This window comes from Schistocerca americana, chromosome 7 (assembly GCF_021461395.2).
Source record: "Schistocerca americana isolate TAMUIC-IGC-003095 chromosome 7, iqSchAmer2.1, whole genome shotgun sequence".
Classification (NCBI taxonomy): domain Eukaryota; kingdom Metazoa; phylum Arthropoda; class Insecta; order Orthoptera; family Acrididae; genus Schistocerca; species Schistocerca americana.
Window position 1 is genome coordinate 123,126,848 of NC_060125.1, and position 20,398 is coordinate 123,147,245.

Below are 20,398 nucleotides of genomic sequence, written 5' to 3' on the forward strand. Positions count from 1 at the left end.
CTGAAAGTTGCTTTCCGTTAGAACGTTCAAACTCCGGCCGCGGTGGTCTAGCGGTTCTAGGCGCTCAGTTTGGAACCGCGCGACTGCTATGGTCGCAGGTTCGAATCCTGCCTCGGGCATGGATATGTGTGATGTCCTTAGGTTAGTTAGGTTTAAGTAGTTCTAAGTTCTAGGGGACTGATGACCACTGATGTTAAGTCCCATAGTGCTCAGAGCCATTTGAACCATTTAGAACGTTCAAAACAGGGTACTAGCACAAACAGGCAGCCTGGGTGGCTGACTAGAGGGATAAGAATATATTGTAGAACAAAGTGGCAATTATATCAAAACGTTAGAAACAGTCAAAATCTAAATGCAGCAGCCCATTACAAACAGTATTGTAAGGTGCTTAAAAATGTTATTAGGAAGGCAAAAAGTATGTGGTATGCAGATAGAATAGCTAAGTATCAGGATAAAATTAAAACCATATGGTCAGTCGTAAAGGAAGTGGCTGGTCTGCAGAGAAAGGTCGAGGATGTAGAATCAGTGCGTAGTGGGAATGTCCGTGTTACTGATAAGTCGCATGTATGTACACTATTTAATAATCACTTTCTGAAAATAGCAGGTGAACTAAATAGAAACTCTTAGAAAAAAGTGTTCCGAGACTGTTACCTGAAATGCTCCTCCATGATACTGACAAGAGGGAGATTGAGTTAATAATTAAATCACTAAAGACCAAGAACTCTCATAGATATGATGGGGTATCTAGCAGAATACTGAAGTATTGTTCTATGTATGTTAGCCCAGTACTTAGCCATATCTGTAACCTTTCCTTTAGGAGTGGTCGGTTTCCTGACCGATTAAAGTACTCGGTAGTGAAGCCACTTTATAAAAAGGGAGCCATTGATAATGTTGACAATTTTAGACCTATTTCTATGCCATCGGTGTTTGCTAAAGTTATCGAGAAGGTTGTATATACAAGGTTACTGGAGCATTTAAATTCACATAATTTGCTGTCAAATGTTCAGTTTGGTTTTAGAAATGGTTTAACAACTGAAATGCTATATTCTCTTTTATCTGTGAGGTTTTGGATGGATTAAATAAAAGGTTGCGAACGCTAGGGGTTTTCTTTGATTTAACGAAGGCTTTTGACTGTGTTGACCACAAAATATTACTGCAGAAGTTGGACCATTATGGAGTAAGGGGAGTAGCTTACAATTGGTTCGCCTCTTACTTTAAGAACAGAAAGCAGAAGGTAATTCCCCGTAATGTTGAGAGTGGTAGTGATGTTCAGTCCCAATGGGGCACTGTTAAGTGGGGCGTTCCCCAAGGGTCGGTGCTGGGGCCACTGCTGTTTCTTATTTATGTAAATGATATGCGTTCTAGTATTACAGGTGATTCAAAAATATTTCTGTTTGCTGATGACACCAACTTGATAGTGAAGGATCTTGTGTGTAATATTGAAACAGTAACAAATAATGTAGTTCATTAAATAAGTTCGTGGCTTGTGGAAAATAATTTGATGCTAAATCTTAGTAAGACTCAGTTTTTACAGTTTCTAACTCACAATTCAACAAGAACCGATATTTTGATCAGACAGAATGGGCATATTATAAGTGAGACAGAACAGTTCAAGTTCCTAGGCGTTCGGATAGATAGTAAGCTGTTGTGGAAAACCCATGTCCAGGATCTTGCTCAGAAACTAAATGCTGCTTTATTTACCGTTAGAACAGTATCTGAAATAAGTGACCATTCAACACGAAAAGTAGTCTACTTCGCATATTTTCATACCCTTATGTCGTATGGTATTATTTTTTGGGGTAATTCTTCTGATTCAAAGAGGGTATAATTGGCTCAAAAACGGGCTGTTCGAGCTATATGTGGTGTAAGTTCGAGGACCTCTTGTCGACCCCTACTCAATAGTCTGGGAATTCTGACATTGTCCTCACAGTATATATTTTCTTTAATGTCGTTTGTTGTTAGCAATATTAGCCTATTCCCAAGAGTTAGCAGCTTTCACTCAGTTAATGCTAGGCAGAAATCAAATCTGCATGTGGAATGCACTTCCTTGACTCTTGTGCAGAAAGGAGTGCAGTATTCTGCTGCATCCATTTTCAATAAGCTACCACAAGAACTCAAAAATCTTAGCAGTAGCCCAAACTCTTTTAAGTCTAATCTTAAGAGTTTCCTCATGGCTCACTCCTTCTATTCTGTCGAGGAGCTCCTGGAAGAGCTAAAAAATTAAGCAAATTCCAGTGTTACATTGTTGATTTTCTTTATTTAAACTTACGACTTGTCACCTGAATATGTTTTTTTACCAGCGACAGCGACAGAAACACTCAAACTCTACCCTACACCTACAAGCTAGGAGGGGGGGGGGGGGGGCGTGCAACTCACTAGATCCAGCTGTTGGACAGATATGAGTTCAAAAAAGTCTATTAGCTCCAAACATATACCATCTATCCCTGTTTGACGTCAGTGTTCACTACACACGCCTACTAAACAATTCCTCTAACCGAAGCCGGGGGAAATCCTTGTCCTAAAAGACTGCCTTCTCATCCATATACAAAATACGAGATCAAGCTACTACGTCAACAGTCTCGCGGCACCTGCCTCGCTGAGATGCCTCTCCGTGAATGTCCCACTTTCCCTCCAAAGGCATCCTGTTCCTCTAAAAGTGTACAGATCCTGATCGCTACGAAGCACCGCTGTCAGAGCCCCACAAAGCCTCGCGTTCACATTGTTTTTACGTCACGTAGTACGCTCGAGCAGGGCCGGACGAGAGCCACCGTTCAACGTTCGATTATTATTTAACATCAACTTCGCTCCTATAATAAAGCAAACATTTCCGATCACAATAAATCTCCTATTTTTCACGAAAATAGACAAAGTCCAGTTTTATGAACAAAACTTTATATAATTTTTCACGTTCGACTTAGAAACATCACCTCTGCGAACACATTTACGTCCAAACCGATATTTCCACTCACGAATACAGATTTCTGTGATTTAGCAGATTCCAAATCACGCCCTATAATTTACAAAGTCAAATAACGTCTTTCTCATATCTAGACAACCGGCAAACGTGTCTTCCACCTGTTAGCTAGATACACACACCACAATCGATCTCCTCTCAACCAAATAAAGAACTCAAATGCGAAGAAGCACTCGACCGAACAATTTACACCGAAATACACCATGCTGAAGGCTCTGGAAATAGAAATATCTCGGATCCACCTTCAAACCCATACTGTGAATCCGCACCCCAACATCGTTCCGGATACAACACGCAGCGGGTCCACACTCGAACGCTCTACTGTGGGTCCTGGGGACCTTCCACGACACATGCACATACACAGACATTCAGAAAACAGGGCAAACGCTCTCCAAATGTGTGGCTGACTGGATAAATCGAGTACTGTGCTATACTAAGCCGCCCCCTGATCAGTGTATTTGGGCTACGTGTTGGTAGCTGTACTATATTTAAAATACTTCAGAAAACAGAACGAGAGGTTATTATACGATCACATGGATAGAAATGCCATAAAATAGGTAGAATTGCGAAAAATGATGGGGGTGGGGGGTAGGTATAAATTGACCTAATATAAATTCCACGAAATTGTGCAAGTACTTGCTTATCTTCTGGTTGGTGCAGAACAATATGTACATGGGAGAAAGTATGCTGCAGCAAGAGGAATCTGAGAAAACGTCGCCATGGAAGCGAACGGAATGAGGCAAGCAGTCAGTTTTTGCCGATTGAGGCAGCATTGTATAGAGGTACCAGTGACACACGCGAGTTGACTACTGTATTTGACGCTTTTCAGGAAGACAGAGAACCATTCACCTCTAAACTTACTTGCATCTGCGTTAAAGGATAATAGAGAGTGGACGGGGTGATCGATTGAGATGGAGCTGTAACGAGGTACGATTTAATGGTAGACTGATGATGCATTCTAGAGAGGGGGAGGTTGCTGAAGGCCCATTTTTCCACTGTTCTGTCAGCATGCATCTGTCACATGACATAGCCTGCGTTCGACTCGTATGCAGTCACGTGTTCTGTATGTGATTTAAAACACTGTCTATTTTCGATCGTTAATGGTAAACATGTTGGTCATCTCATGTGTGATGAAACGTGGCACATTCCTCTAAACGAAGTTTGATTTATGCGATGTACTCCATGCCCCTGTCACATCTTGGGTGTAAACTCGAGACTTGAGTTTCATAACTAAGTTAGCGATAGGTGCTTATGAGACACTGCAATCTGCTTGACAGATAACGCAGTTTACAGAGTTAGTGGCGGTATTACTTGTGATCTCACATGTCGGACGCCGCTGCTACGCGTTTATCTGTTTCCTTATAAGAGGTATTCTCCGTTACTAAGGATCATTTTATATAGGACTGATGTGGGCATAGTGTAATTTCTGAACCGTGATCGGGTGTGGGCAGTGGACGCTATACATATCTGGAAAACTATATTGTGCATGTATCACACACAGCTACTGTTTTAAGGAAGTAGTTTTTTCGCTTTATAGTTTGTTACCATAGTTTATCGTAGAGAAACCTACAAGAAGGATGTATGTCATCCGCTTGAAATATATTTCTTATATTTGGATATTAACAGCGCTACATTCCATACGATTGATAGGTTGGAAACGCAAGCGATGTAACATTATAGCCCGTTGTAGGTGCAGAAAGTTGTACCCTTAGGAGTACGTGTGTTTATGTGCTCTCTTACCAATGCCTTCCAGGTAATGATCCTAGACTCTAGAACAATACTTTAGAGTTGATAGCTAGGTTGATTTACGTAAAAATGTGTAGAACTCCATCCATCTGGAGCTCCATCGCGCATAAAAACAATCCGATTCTTGTTCTTCTTAACCGTCTCCTACTACATCACGACACTTTCAAATCTGTTACTATACACCTATGAGGGGTGCTAACCTCCTCGACATGGGTTCATCTTGATAAATCTTGTGTACTTGGATGGGTGAGGACTCGGCTAGCTCCATTCATTCACGTGACGTGGGATGTAGCGGCCTACTTCTGGTCGGTTGCAGATTAAATCGGTAACGGTGCTGCAGGGCGTGTTGGTCAGTGACAGTGTGAGGAGGGTCTTTCACTTTCTAATTTTACCCTAAGACAGCGAGAATGCTCTGTGACTCCCATACGCAGAGAGATAGATCGTAAATTAAGCACTATGCTCGAGGTGTTAGAAATATGTAGAGCGCTGCCTGATACACTTTGATGGTGCATGTGTTCGAGAATTAACAATGAATGGATGTACTGCACAGTCATCTATCCACGTTTGCAATGATTCAAAGTGGAGAAGGGGTGGTTTAGCTATGATACTGAAACTGGGAAACATGCTGTCCCATAATTGGTCGGTGTTGAAATTACTGTAAAATTGCTAAAATTGTTCGCACTATCAACTGTGATGCTTACTATTAGAGTACATCGATGGAGTCTTTTCCATCCGATCCGTGCACTGGCACGCTGTTGGTTACCACATAATGATTGACCAGCATCGCTTGTTTGAGTCGGAGAAAGAGTTTTGGTGGATGGACAACACTTTCTGGGGTGGATAGCACCGAAACAGTGATCGCGTACGTGACTGCAATTTGATGAATCAGTCGAAACGGAGCATAGAGTCTTCAGCTATTGCATGACTATGACAGACGAGTTTAAATGTAGAGCTCGATCACGTGCGCAAAGCTGCAGGAATGGGAGCAGTTGCAGGATGCGTAAGGACTGACTAAAATCACGTTGGAATTTTACTGTAACAGATAGGTTCGAGAAAGGTATAGGGACAGAATGCGTTACAAATACTGGAGAAATATCTAGTGACGGCGGCTGTTCAAGTGGTTCAAATGGCTCTGAGAACTATGGGGCTCAACTGCTGAGGTCATTAGTCCCCTAGAACTTAGAACTAGTTAAACCTAACTAACCTAAGGACATCACAAACATCCATGCCCGAGGCAGGATTCGAACCTGCGACCGTAGCGGTCTTGCGGTTCCAGACTGCAGCGCCTTTAACCGCACGGCCACTTCGGCCGGCTGTGACGGCGGCGTGAGGGGGTTGCAAATACCTGTTCCATACCAGGCTCCTTAGCCAAATCACTTTCAAAATCTGATAATTTTATTACGAGGGTGCATCGTGGGCTATGTATAACCACACTGCTGTTATAATACACGCTCCTACGATCACCGTCTCAGTATTTGTCCGGGAAAACCAATTCATTCGGAGGTAATGCCATACCTCGATTTATAAAGCCAGTATAGCTTTTAACATGGATACTTGTGTGCACCTGTAGAACGAAGACCGCTTGTGACAGTAACATACAGTAGTTGTTGCGATCGGGTTTTTTAACATCTGGCCGATTACGCCTTTCTTTCTAAGACACAGTGGTAACACTCGCAAGAAAAACTTATGAGACATGTCCACCCATAGCTGATTTTCTCTCAGTATTATTTTGTATCGTCTGGAATCACTTACTGGTCAAGTACTACACTTGGTAGTTGTAGGGGATGCGTGATAGGTTCACCTTGAGTATGAGGCTTATAAAGTACGTGTTTGTGTTCCGACATGTGCAAAGGAGATGACTTTGGAATACTGTGATAGCAGACGGAGGAGTATCTAAAGTGATAACGATGTTGCACATATTTCTATTTCCAGAGCCCATGCCCTCAGTAGGGTGTATATCCGATACTTCGCCCTATTGTCGAATGTCATTCAATTGAGACCGCAATCCTAACATTTAGTTGTAAGTAAAGGCATAAAATATATATGAGGGTGGTTTCTTAGGATGATGATTCTGCCTATGCATGCAGTGTAAGTGTCCTATGCGTGAATCATCCACGTCTCCCATTAACGTTAGGAGCTGTCAGACTGGAGAGGGCTGTTGGAGTGTAGGAATGTAGATGACTTAACCATGTTGTCCTCTAGACGACCGAATGGCGAACTAATACTTAGTATGTGTTGGATGGCTTTTGTTATCACGTGGAAATTTGAGAAGATTGAATACTGAGGTGCATTTACACAGGGCATTATTCCCTCTTATTCAGATTGTTTGGTTGACTGCTTCTGTACATTTCGCGCCTTTATTTAGTTGAGAGAAGATCGATTGTGGTGTGTGCATCTAGCAGGTGAAAAACACGTTGGCTGGTTATCTAGACATGAGAAACACCTTAGCTGACCTTGCTAATAGGGATGATTTTGAATCTGCTACATCACCAACGTCGGTATTCGCGAGTGGAAACATCAGTTTCCTCTGTTTGTTTCGAGCTATCACGTAAAGGTTTTCGCAGGAGGGACAAGTTTCTAGTTAGTCAGTGGTCTAGAGCACGCTCCACCTCGCTAAAGTTTCAGGTTTGAACAGAAATAATTTCCAGTCTATATCTTGGAATTATGTTGTGCGAGTGATCGGCAGGATACAGCTGTGTGCGAACCATACGAAAATATATTTGTTCTTGTAATCCGAGAGTCTTGAGATGGGTGTAGAAAAGCAAGCAAGCAGAGAATCATGTCCGGACCAGAAAGAGTAACGCGGTAACGCGTTTGTGCTGGGAGGGTGGGGGGGGGGGGGGGGGGGGGGGACGAGCCAGAATTTGTAGAACAGTTCTGAGAGTGACTCGGTCCGCTGAGGGCGCTCTGGTCACCCACCCGGTATGGATGACCACCGAACTCGCAGGGGGATATCTAATGCTGCGAGGAGTGTACACGATGCCGTCTGTCTACGTGGTATATGTATGAATGATGTAAAAGGGGCGATTTTGTATGTTTACTACATCGAGACGGTACGTGGTGATATATTGCTGGTCTGAAAATTGGTTTCACACTCTAATATTCAAGCTCCTGCCCTCAGTGGGCGAGCAGTGTAGTTGAGTAAGTCTTTCTGTATTTGACTGTATGTGGGGCACATTGCAGGGTTTAATAGCATGTGCAATATGGTGATCTGTGCAAAATACAGGGTGATTCAAAAAGAATACCACAACTTTAAAAATGTGTATTTAATGAAAGAAACATAATATAACCTTCTGTTATACATCATTACAAAGAGTATTTAAAAAGGTTTTTTTTTCACTCAAAAACAAGTTCAGAGATGTTCAATATGGCCCCCTCCAGACACTCGAGCAATATCAACCCGATACTCCAACTCGTTCCACACTCTCTGTAGCATATCAGGCATAACAGTTTGGATAGCTGCTGTTATTTCTCGTTTCAAATCATCAATGGTGGCTGGGAGAGGTGGCCGAAACACCATATCCTTAACATACCCCCATAAAAAAAAATCGCAGGGGGTAAGATCAGGGCTTCTTGGAGGCCAGTAATGAAGTGCTCTGTCACGCGCTGCCTGGCGGCCGATCCATCGCCTTGGGTAGTTGACGTTCAGGTAGTTACGGACAGATAAGTGCCAATGTGGTGGCGCTCCATCCTGCTGAAATATGAATTGTTGTGCTTCTTGTTCGAGCTGAGGGAACAGCCAATTCTCTAACATCTCCAGATACTGTAGTCCAGTTACAGTAGCACCTTCGAAGAAAAAGGGACCAAAAACTTTATTGGCTGAAATGGCACAGAAAACGTTCACCTTAGGCTAGTCACGTTCATACTGAGTTGTTTCCCGCGGATTCTCAGTGCCCCATATACAGACATTGTGACGGTTGACTAGTCCGTTAGTGTGGAAAGTTGCTTCATCACTAAACACAATCTTTGAAACGAAAGATTCATCTGTTTCCATTTGAGCAAGGATAAAATCACAGAAATCGATTCTTTTAATCTTATCAGCTGCAGACAGTGCTTGAACCAATTTCAGACGATAAGGTTTCATAACTAACCTTTTTCGTAGGACTCTCCATACAGTTGATTGTGGAATTTGCAGCTCTCTGCTAGCTCTGCGAGTCGATTTTCCTGGGCTGCAAACAAATGCTTGCTGGATGCGTGCTACATTTTCATCACTCGTTCTCGGCCGTCCAGAACTTTTCCCTTTGCACAAACACCCATCCTCTGTAAACTGTTTATACCAACGTTTAATACACCACCTATCAGGAGGTTTAACACCATACTTCGTTCGAAATGCACGCTGAACAACTGTCGTCGATTCACTTCTGCCGTACTGAATAACACAAAAAGCTTTCTGTTGAGCGGTCGCCATCTTAGCATCAACTGACGCTGACGCCTAGTCAACAGCGCCTCAAGCGAACAAATGTACAACTAAATGAAACTTTATAGCTCCCTCAATTCGCCAACAGATAGTGCTTAGCTCTGCCTTTTGTCGTTGCAGAGTTTTAAATTCCTAAAGTTGTGGTATTCTTTTTGAATCACCCTGTACAATCATAATGCTCTATTCATTCACAAGACATCCTTTGTATCGGGATGTAGGGGCATGTACATACTGATTCGAACAAGATGGGGGGAGGGGGGGGGGCAAAGTACGTATGGAAAGTTCTGAGAAAGCAAGTGTTCAAAGACAGGATGAAGCAGACCATCCATCTTTGGCAGGGATGCCGTCACTCATCCGCCACTGTGGCATTAAGACATCTGCAGACCTGCAGCTGTAGGATACCGAAAATTCCGGCCATTTTTTTCTATTCTGTATGACAGGGTTTCGAATTCTGTTTGCTTAATTGTTCTGAATCGCCCCCGTCTGTGCTTAGAGAGTGCTCTCTTTCCAAACAACAAGAATGCTTTTATGAGTAATGGTGTTTTAGAGAGTGTGCACTGGCTTTTAGCAGTGAGAACGTTAGCGTATGTTGAAAGCAGGAAGGGTAACACGTTGTAAGAGGCCCATGACTAAGGAATTTATTGCTAGTGCACTCGAAAAGATGTAATTGCGGTGGATTTCTCACGCGCTGCCTGCGATATGTAAGCTATAAGAGAATCTCAGACCAGAGAGCAGTGTTGTCAGCAGTAGGAGTATTAGCTCGCAGTCTCGCGGTTGTGTCAGAGAGCAGTTGTCGAGTTGTATAGCTCACAGAGAGCACTTGTGTCCTGTATGGAATTACCAAGGCCAGTCGTGAAGAACGGTGGCGGTGCCTGAGCAATGTACTATAAGGTAAAAGCAAAAATTTGCAACAATTCATGTTGTACTATTGTCATATCAAAGTCACATGTAAATCTTTTTCAATAATTTTTCAATAATAATCTTTCTTATAAAGATAACTTTTGACAGTCATTCATCTGACTTTAAAGTTTTTACTAATTTCTCCTATCCACAGTCATGTCAATTATCGTAAAGAAAAATCAGTTTTATATATATATATATATATATATATATATATATATATATATATATATATATATATATAACAAAATCTAGTGGCCAGCATTGCACTGGGCTGTGCTAGAAAAATTTCTTATAGGAGCAGATAATCCGGCGACATAATTGAGGTAAGAATTTTCAGTTTATTCAGGCTGACTTTTCAGGGCCATAACGCAGCATTGCTGACGTCCAGACTTACCAGTTTAGATTCACAGTCAGTTAACTATTGAAAGGTTTTATGAGTCACAGTTTTATTGAGAAGTTAGTCACCATTTTTATTACGAGGTTACGGAAATTAACTCTTGGGAGGTTACAACGTGATGGACGGGGTGCCACGTTAGGACCGCGAGGAAGAGTGCATTCGGCGTTATTCCGCGCTATTTTCGTAAACAGGTTGTGTTGGGGCAAGAATTTCCGTGCATACAAGCCGAGACATCAAGAAAGCGAGCGTTAATTATTTCTGGGACACTATATAATTTTCGGGAGGTCGACTCGGTTCTTATTTTTTACATAGCCATGTGACGTCAGAATAACATTGAGCACCATTTAGATGGTGAGACACCACGCGAACGTTTCGCGGCGAGGTGTCAGTATGTTCCGTTAGGATTGCTAGGGAGAAAGCAGCCTGTGCTATCCTGGAACAGGTTTAATAGCGCGGTCTCTCACGTCAGTATCCATAGGTATAGCGTCAGCAACGGTAAACACACGAACTGCCTGGAGGCGTTTCGCGTATGGGATCGGTCAGAGCGTGCCTTGGAGTTCTGTGTCAAGGTGGACAGGGATGTGTGCTGCACCTCACGTGCTTGGCGAGGACATGACGGCAGAGGAGGAGATGCTGCAGAATGGGGTCACTGCGAGCAGCCTGGTTGCTGCAGCCCTAACCTGCTAGCTTGAGGGAGGGCGGTCCATGGACGCCACAGCGATGCTGCTGTTGTGGAGGCCGTGGCTGCGGCGGGGGGGGGGGGGGGGGGGGGGGGAGGGGGGGGAGGGGGGGGGGTGCGACGTCGGGCGTCGAGTGGCAGGATGTGTTTGTTTTTTACTAGCGTCTTTTTTTAAACTGTATTCCATCGATTTCACCAACCAATAGGATGCTGCGAATTAAGAAAAACGACCCCATACATATGAAGAATATCGATTTAATTAATTTGTATGAATTTTTTATATCAGCATGGTGTTAGCAGTACAATAGTTAAGGGGAAGGAGCGCGTGAGTGGGTGAAATGGAGCAGAATAGCAGGTTAAGTGCAGAACAATAGGTTAATTTGCATAATTTTTGTGTAAATGCAGTACAACAGTTTAAGGGGGTGGGTGACAAAGAAGAATGCGACAGAAATGGCGTTCAAAAGCATGTGAAATTCGAAAAGTGTACCAGAAAATGGTGGGAGGACATAACTAATTACTTAATTTGGTATGAAAGGCTGTACAATAGTTTAAGGAAATGGGGGGTGATATGGAAAACCACTTAACAGAACATTAGGTCAAGACACCCAGAGTACAGCGCTGAACGGTAGGTTATGCAACATGTTTGCTCCATGTAATTCCTTCTTACAAGACCTACATGTTGCCAGACAGTAGAGAATGTTGAAGAGAAATCCAACCCCCACAAACTGATTTTTTTATAAATAAACAATATACCCTTGAATTTCCTGTTGAGACCTTTCCTCTCCACCTCGAGACCACCATCTTGGATTACGTCATGGAAGAGACGACAGCACACTCTGGTGGCTCCACTGTGTACTAGGTCAGTTGGACTCCAGAGCCGATGGTAATCACACCGTTTCCCACCATTTTCCCTGCCATCTTGGATTGCATCACAGAAAGGACGACAGCGCCCTCTGGTGGCAGTACCATGTACTAGGTCAGTTGAAGTCCAGACCTCATGGCGAAAACGCTAGATAAAGACTGGTGCATGCAAAATAAAGACTTATGTCCAGCACAGGTTGAGTCCTTCCCTGCCAATCCCTAGGAGGAGGTGGGTGACTTAGGTTAGTGGAGGTAGCCCCAGTGACCTATCTTCCCACCATTTTCTTAGGTTAGTAGAGGTTGCATTGTCCTGATGGGATTTGAACTTCCTGCCAGGGGGGTGTGGCAGGAACTTTATTGTTTTTAAGAGTCTTGATAATTGCTTTAACTTCCTCCAGTGTAGGTTTCTTGAGGCTTTCCTGATTCTCTTGTTCTCTGTTTACTTCCTGCTCTACTTCTTCTACCATAACAGCATCCACTTCACCTTCTTCTCCGTTTCTGTATTCAATAGCTCACTAAAATACTCCACACATCTGTTTAAATCTGATCTTTTCCTAGAATCTTTACAGAACACTGCTCTGGATTGGCATCCTTTCTTCGTATGTTTCGCCCACAAATATAATTTCCTTGTTTCCTGAGCAGTCTGTCTCTTCTCTAAATGCATCAATCCACCATTTTTCAAATTCTCTCTTTATCCTCTTACTTTCCTTATCAGCTTCCTTTCTCTTCTCCTGGCATTCTCCTGCGGTTATTCTTGTTCTCCTCTACAGCATTTTTTTTCTTGCCTCATTACTTTCTTCTGTCTTCCTCCTACAATCTTCATCAACCCAGACCTGGGTTCTCAATTGCTTCTTTCTATCCAGTACAGTTTCAGCTGTCTCCTGTATTATACCTTTGATTGTTTCAAGGTGTATTGTCAGAAGAACATCCCCAGTCAGGATTTTTTAAACTGAGGAGTCTATTTCAGGGGTGGAGCTACAGTTGTAACGAGTCTCACTGCAATGTGCTATGGTCAGCAGTAGGGGCGGCCGGAAGTACATCCTTAAGAAGGCTGTCGTGAACCACAGCTTCCCGGCTGGCTGGCTCTTCACGTACACAATACACTCGGTACACTACACACACGGTCTATGGCGCCGGGCTAGATTGGAGACGACTGGTCCGTTTTATTTTTCGTCTTGAGATACTATTTATCTGGAACTGAAATTGATCTTCCCTGAGGCCGGCTTCTTTCAGTTTTCCATTCTTCTGTAAATAATTGATGTTAATAGTTTGCAGCCATGACTTGTTAAACGGATGGTTCGGTGGTATTCACACTTGCGAGAACGTGCCTTCTTTGAAACTGAAATTATAACATTCTTCCTGGAGTCTGAGGGTATTCCCCAGATCTCGTATATCTTGCACACAGGATTGAATAATGTTGTCACAACTTTCTCTCACATGGATCTTACTAATTCTTAAGGATTGTCTATTACTTGGTCCCTGCTTATAATTAGGTCTTTCAGTGCTCTGTCAAATTGTCCTCGCAGTGTCATATCACCCATCTCACATTCAGCTACTTCCTCTTCTCCATCTATAACATTGTCCTCCAGTTTGTTTTCCTTATATAGGCCCTATATACGCTGCATCCAACTTTTCGCTTTCCTTTCTTTGCTTACTGCTAGCTTGCTACCTGAACTTTTCGTATTCGTACAGCTGTCGTTTCTCCATTCTTCAAAGGTCTTTTTTATTCTCATGTTGGTGGCATTTACCTTTCCCCTACTTATACATACTTCTACAACCTTGTATTTATCCTCCAGACATTCTTGCTTAGCCATTTTGCGCCATTTACCAGTTTCATTTTTAGACGTCTGTATTCCCCTTTTGCCTGTTTCATTTGCTGCATTTTTGTATTTCCTCCTTTCGTCAGTTACATTCAATATTTCCTGTATTACACAGGGATTTCCAGTACACAGTGCTTATTTACCCGTGTGGTCTTCTGTTGACTTCCTAATTCCTCTTAAAGCTACTGTCTCTTTATGCAATTTCTTTGCTTTTAATCTGCCGTTCGTAATCAGTAACCTATCGTCAGAGTCCACATCTGCCCCTGGAACTTCCAGTTTAAAATCTGGTTTCAAAATGTATTTTAGCATTATACAATACGTCAGAAACCTTCCGGTGTCTTCAGGTCTCTTCCACGCGTACAACCTTTTTTCATGACTCCTAAACCAAGTGTAAGCGATAATTAAGTTATACTCTGTGCAAAATTCTAGTTGGCAGGTTCCCCTGTCATTCCTTTTATACAGTCCACATTCTCCCTCTATGTTTCCTTCTCTTCCTTTTCCTGCTACCGTTTTCCAGTCCCCCATCACGATTAAATTTTCGTCTCCCTTAACTATTTAATAATTTGCTTCATCTAATCATAAGTTCTTTCAGTCTCTTTATCATTTGCGGAACTAGTTCTGTCATTAACCCATATTCCTTCTTGGCTTATTATCTATCTTGGTTACGATATTGCGTTCACTATGCTATGCATGGTAGCTTTCCCGCATTCCTATTCTCTTAGGCATTATTACGGGTACTCCTGCAATACCACCAATTTTCTTTGGACAACTCTGTACTGACCAGACCAGAAGTTTTGTTCTCCATGCCACAGCACTTCACTAGTTCCCACTAGGTCTAACCTATCCTCCTCCCCTTTTAAATTTTCTAACGTACCTATTGAGTTGGGGGCTCTAACATCACACGCTCCGACCTGTAGAATATCAGTTTTGTTTTAACGCGATGACATTCCCGTGAGTAGTTCCCGTCCAGAGATGCAAATGAGGCGTTATTTTCCCTTCGAAATATTTAACCCTAAAGGAAGACATCATCATTAAGCCATACGGTATAGCTACATGCCTTCAGTAAAAAAAGAAATGCTGTAGTTTGCCTTACTTCCAGTCATTCGTAGTACCAACACAGCAAGGCCAGATGGCAGATGTTCAAGGCCAGATCAGTCAATCATCCTGAGTATGTCTCCTGCAATACTGAAAAGACTGCCACTCATCTTCAGAAACGATGGGTTAGTCTAACCTCCCCAAAGACACCCATCTGTTGTGGTTGCACTTACGGTACGACTGTCTGTATCGTTGAAGCACGAAAGGCTTCCCAATTCGTTAAGGTCAATAGTTCCGGGCGTGGGGGGGGGGGGGGAGGAGGCAGCGAAGTTTATTACCTTAAAATAGTAATGAAACTGCAGTATTTCTTGTGTGGTTGATTTAATTTACTTACATTTATCTGTGAAGGCAATCAACACACATTAACCAGTAAGAATGAGACAAATGGCGTTTAACGGAATTAGGTGTGGACAAGAATTTAAAGTTTTTGAGCTATTCCTGTTCATTTCGAACAGCTCGCTTGGGTTAATTTATCCGGCGACAGTGATTCTTGGTACCAGATATGTTATACCGAGAATTTTAGGGTAAATCACACACTTTCGCTTGCTCATCACTGATATTATGTCCATAATGGCTTCAGCTCCAAAAGGATTTGCTGCCGCCTTCTACCTGTTCTGACCTTGCGATTCTTCTGCAGCCGTTATACTTTAACTCCCGCCATTTCAGATCCTCTGCTACTTATTTCAAGCCGGCCGAAGTGGCCGTGCGGTTAAAGGCGCTGCAGTCTGGAACCGCAAGACCGCTACGGTCGCAGGTTCGAATCCTGCTTCGGGCATGGATGTTTGTGATGTCCTTAGGTTAGTTAGGTTTAACTAGTTCTCAGTTCTAGGGGACTAATGACCTCAGAAGTTGAGTCCCATAGTGCTCAGAGCCATTTGAACCATTTTACTTATTTCAGGCCGAGTAGTTCGGTGCGAGTGTGGGTCAGTGGTAGATACAAATGGTTCTGTGTTTAGTACCCAGTTGCTCCTAAGACTTACTTTCTAGCACATGACACGACTATCGCTGTTATCGTGCTTTGTGCGTGAAGTATTCTAACTTCACAATTCCTTGAAAGCTACTCTGAACTGCTGGTGCCTACAGAACATACCCGGTGAGATTTGTAGAGTGTGACGTTCAAAGCGGTCTCACCTTCCATGAGCGCCTGATTACTTAATTACTGATGTAGTTTCAACTTGCTAAGTAGCTTCCTTTTTTTTCTTTCTCTCTTCCACATTATTTACTTGTAATTTAATGTTTTTTCGGCTGTAAAATCTGTTTGGAAGGAATTTCCATTGCAGACGAGACATATGTGCGACTTCTACTCACGCCACTTCATTGCACATGTGATTGCTGTATTACTTTCGTTACGCACCGTTTTTCATAATATGTTACTTCAAAGCTATGACGCCGGGCTTAAAGCTACAGCTGATTTCTAGATACTGAGTGACGAGTGTTCATGTGTTTCTCGCTTAGTCAAGCTTTTTTCTATCCTCGTGCTTCACTTGTCTTTATCTGCACTGTCCGTTTGTTGAACATTAGCGTTGTTCCGAATATTACCCCGAAGTGCTAAGTTTAGTGAAATCTTGCAATTCAGTGTAGTTTCTTATGTTTACGTGGATTTTACAAACTCTGCAAATGGAATTATATTGAAATGCATGTGCAATCAGTGTACAACGAACGCAGTTAGAGGCGCCATGTCACGGACTGCGTGGCCCCTCCCGCCGGAGGTTCGAGTCCTCCCTCGGGCATGGGTGTGTGTGTTGTTCTTCGCATAAGTTAGTTTAAGTAGTGTGTAAGTCTAGGGACCGATGACCTCAGCAGTTTGGTCCCTTAGGAATTCACACATCTGAACATTTTTGTACAACGAATGTAATGTAAAAGTTTATCTTACGCTCTCAGCGTACTTTCTTGGTTAAATCTGTGGCGTACCATTCGTGTTTAATATGTTTTACGTTTGATTCCTTAGTGGAATAATGATATGTCAGGCTTCATCTGTCCCTGTATCAGGTCATTGCATAGAACGGTATATACGATTAATGTGGGAGTTCAGCTTCTTACAGTTACTACTACATGTGTTACCTTCTTTTCATGCTTACTAAGGAATTTTTTTAATGTAAACGTACGGAAAATTTAGTACTTTCGATTTTAATGTCTTGACAGGCGTAATCCAATGCTGTCCGTTTCCCATGGAGCCTAATTTCGTTATCTTAAAGCATTTCATGTAGTGAAATTTTAAGAACTATGTGCACATAAGCAACATGGGATCAGAACTCAGATTGTCTTAAAACAGAAATGCCACTGCCAGATGAAGGTCTCAATAACGAACTGCTGTGATTCTGCGGATTGCATTCGCTACCACACAAGGAAAGAACGTCAATGATTAAGACTTAGCCAAAGTTCTTTATTTTGCAGTACATAAAGAGCAGACCAAGATAAGTTGTAGTTCAGGGGAGACTGTGGCGGAAGTATTCCTGAGGCAGCTCCTTAGTCTCGAAGATCTCCGACATGAAAGCTGCAGAGACCCTTGGCGTCCTGGTTCTGTTCGGGCTGTCGAAATCCACCTCGTACAGCCCAAATTTCTTGCTGCAAACGTTTAAAACTGGTAAGGCTTTGACAGACAAGTGTACTGATTCTAGCACTACTTACAGTGACAGATTACTGTTACATAACATAATTTTCTCGATGCTTTTGTGTATACTGAATTTTCTAAATGACAGTGTAAACGCGATTTTTTAATAAGTGGTGGGAGTTACGTGGGTAGGGTTGTATTACGAATAGAAAATGACGGGTCCATGCTTAGGTTTCCTGTATACTGAAAATGATGTACCAATAAATCGAGGATAGCAGGGAGAAAGTCGCTCTGTGTTAGAGAGGCGCAGACGCGCCAGAGGGAAAGAACGAATGGTAAAGTGTAGGCGCTTGTGCACACAACACAGACGCAGTTGGTCAAGAACCACCAAGCAATCAACACAACGAAAAAAACAGAAAAACAGAATAAGTTGGTAGTAGCCGAATGATGAGGAACCCTCATTTCAATGCTATTAGCACGTCTGTGGTATAAATAACAGATACAATTGGACAATTTTAAGAGGTTCCACTGGAATGAAGAAATGAAATCTTGTTCCAAACGGTAGTACGTATGAGCGCAACCATTTTAACGAAAAACTCACACAACCCAAATAGTTTGAAAAAGTTCGTAAAGAAGTATGATACGGATCACCTAGACATAAGAACTGATGTACTGAGCATCACGTACCTGTATATGCACTAGTATAAGAAATACAAGATCTTATAAGATTCCTGCGTAAAACATGCGGTAATAACTCAGTAATACGCTCGTAACGTAAGTAAACAAAGATCTGGCAAAAAGTACAAAGAGAAAATGTAATGTCGCGGCACTTTATTATCCAAAGTCGATGTTTCCCATGTAGCCTTAGCCCCCCCCCCCCCCCTCTCCAGCCCACACTGTGCGAGTATTTCTGAGTGACCAGCCCAACTGGAGGGTTGGTTTGAAATCGTTGATGTTGAGTCCCAGGTTTCCCGTCTGGTGTTGGCTTCCAGCGATACCGTTAGTAGTTTGTCGTTGCACATTATTTGCAGAATATGTTCATCGCATTTAAGGAAGGTCTAAATTATGGCGGTCGTAACGGTGGGCGTACTACATCTATCCTTAGCATCACATGTGAGCAAGTTTTAAGGTCGTTGTGGATGAAAACTTTCTGATTTCCGTGGCTGGGTGCTCGCGAAGAGCATAGCTTAAAGATTTGCATCTTGACTTGCTTCCATAAAAACGGTAGCCATGGTTCAACTGACAGCTGTTATACCGAAAAAACGCCGACGGGAAGTGCAATGTCCCCCAAAACCATTTCCGGTATCGATGTCTGATCTGAAAGCTGTGCGGAGGTCCAGTAAGGCATGTGGAACAGCGGCGGTCCAGCTGTTCCCTTGGTGCATGCCTAAGCGCGGCTTTTAAAGTGACACGTCCGCGCTTTACCGCCGTGTTGCTTGCAAGAAGGTGGCTAGTCATATGGTGGCGTTCGAGAAATAGCCTCCACTCAAATTTTCGCCCTTCATTCGTAGTGACATGAGCTAGACAGTCGCAACCGTTAGTCCAGTCATAAAAAATGTTCCTGTTGCTGTTTCCGCTGAGATACCACTGCCTGGCGTCGCTTCCACTCAAAGAGTGTATCTGTCAACAACAGACGTAAATGTACACCGATACTCTTTGGATACTGCAAGCAGGCCCACAAAATCTTCGTGTACGTACGTGGGAGAAACAGTCTCCTGGTTCTGGCAATTCTACCACTGGCTTATGTGTATGTCCAACAACTTTGCACTTTCGACATGTCGCTCACGTTCTCGACCACTGGCGGTCGTCTTTTTTTTTACTGCTGGGTCACATTTTGCCTGTGGCTTGTGCTGCACTCAGCTAATTGTAATTTATTGCACAAGCGATGGCACCAATCCCAGAGAAAAAATCAGTGACTACATTTGTAAGAAGTCGTGGTCTCCTGACCTTCATTGCTTACATATTCCGCCCTCACAATCATATTCCGCACATCAAGACGCTTCGTTCGAACCCAAACTCGATAAGATAAAGTCAATGTTGTATGAATTCATGTAAACAATATGCAAATAACAAGTAAGTGCATCGTGGTTGAAATACTCGAAGCTGGAGTACACACACACATTCAAGACACGACGGTCACAAAAGCTTTTAGTTCGGGAGGGGAAAACACCACACGGCAGGACGCCGGTCCCTTCAGAGGTTTTCACAGGGAGCTATCTACGTCGGCCGGCAGCCGCCCGTGGAGCGGACAGCGTTTGCCCGAGTGAAAGGGGGAACGACCCCGTGTTCGGCTTAAAAGCAAATTCCGCTACATTGTGTGGGAGCGCCCAACCTATGCATTCTTTACAAACATAGCATGCAGTTTCAGAGATTTTCACAGGGAGACAGCAAACGCCAAACGCCAATACTACAGATTTCTGGATTGGTAGCCTTAACCGAAACGTCATTCTCGCGTTTTAGAAGAGCAATGCTGATTGGCAGACGATGTTTCTGACGCCTTGAGCTGAAGGAGTAATGGAAGAGACTGAAAGATATACCCCTTCACGTCTGGCGTGGAGAGGGGCCGCTCCGTTGTCGCTCTTGGAGCGGGGACACGCAACGAGAGCGAGTGCGCTGGTACGTGTACTCGAGAGAGCGAGGAACAAGTCTCTCCTCTGTACTTCACTGGGAGAGCACCTATGTCGAGAGCGAATCGGAGTGCGACTCTATATTGAGTCCTTGTGATTAAGTGTTGTTCACTGTGTTGGCCGCCACACTTATTGTGCGGTGTGAACGGACAGAGTTATAGTTAAACGCCTGCCAGCGAAATTTTGAGTGGCATCGCGGTGGACTGGTTATCTGACTGGTGTACCACGCCAATAGTTAGACTAGGGGCGAATAGGAGTACTTCATCAAGGTGTAGGGAGAGTTTGATTGGCGAAGGTCAATCCAGATAGAAAGAGAGTTATCTTATTT

At 43.2% G+C, this 20,398-nt stretch overlaps 1 protein-coding gene across 1 annotated transcript in view; it reads right to left on the reverse strand.

The window, feature by feature from the left end:
* Positions 1 to 17,318: 17,318 nt before the first annotated feature.
* The window catches only part of LOC124622772 (myrosinase 1-like), a 60,084-nt gene continuing 57,004 nt past the window's right edge, over positions 17,319 to 20,398 (reverse strand). The window contains exon 11 of the mRNA XM_047148564.1: positions 17,319 to 17,457. Coding sequence (XP_047004520.1) covers positions 17,319 to 17,457 — 139 coding nt within the window. The remainder of the gene's footprint in view (positions 17,458 to 20,398) is intronic.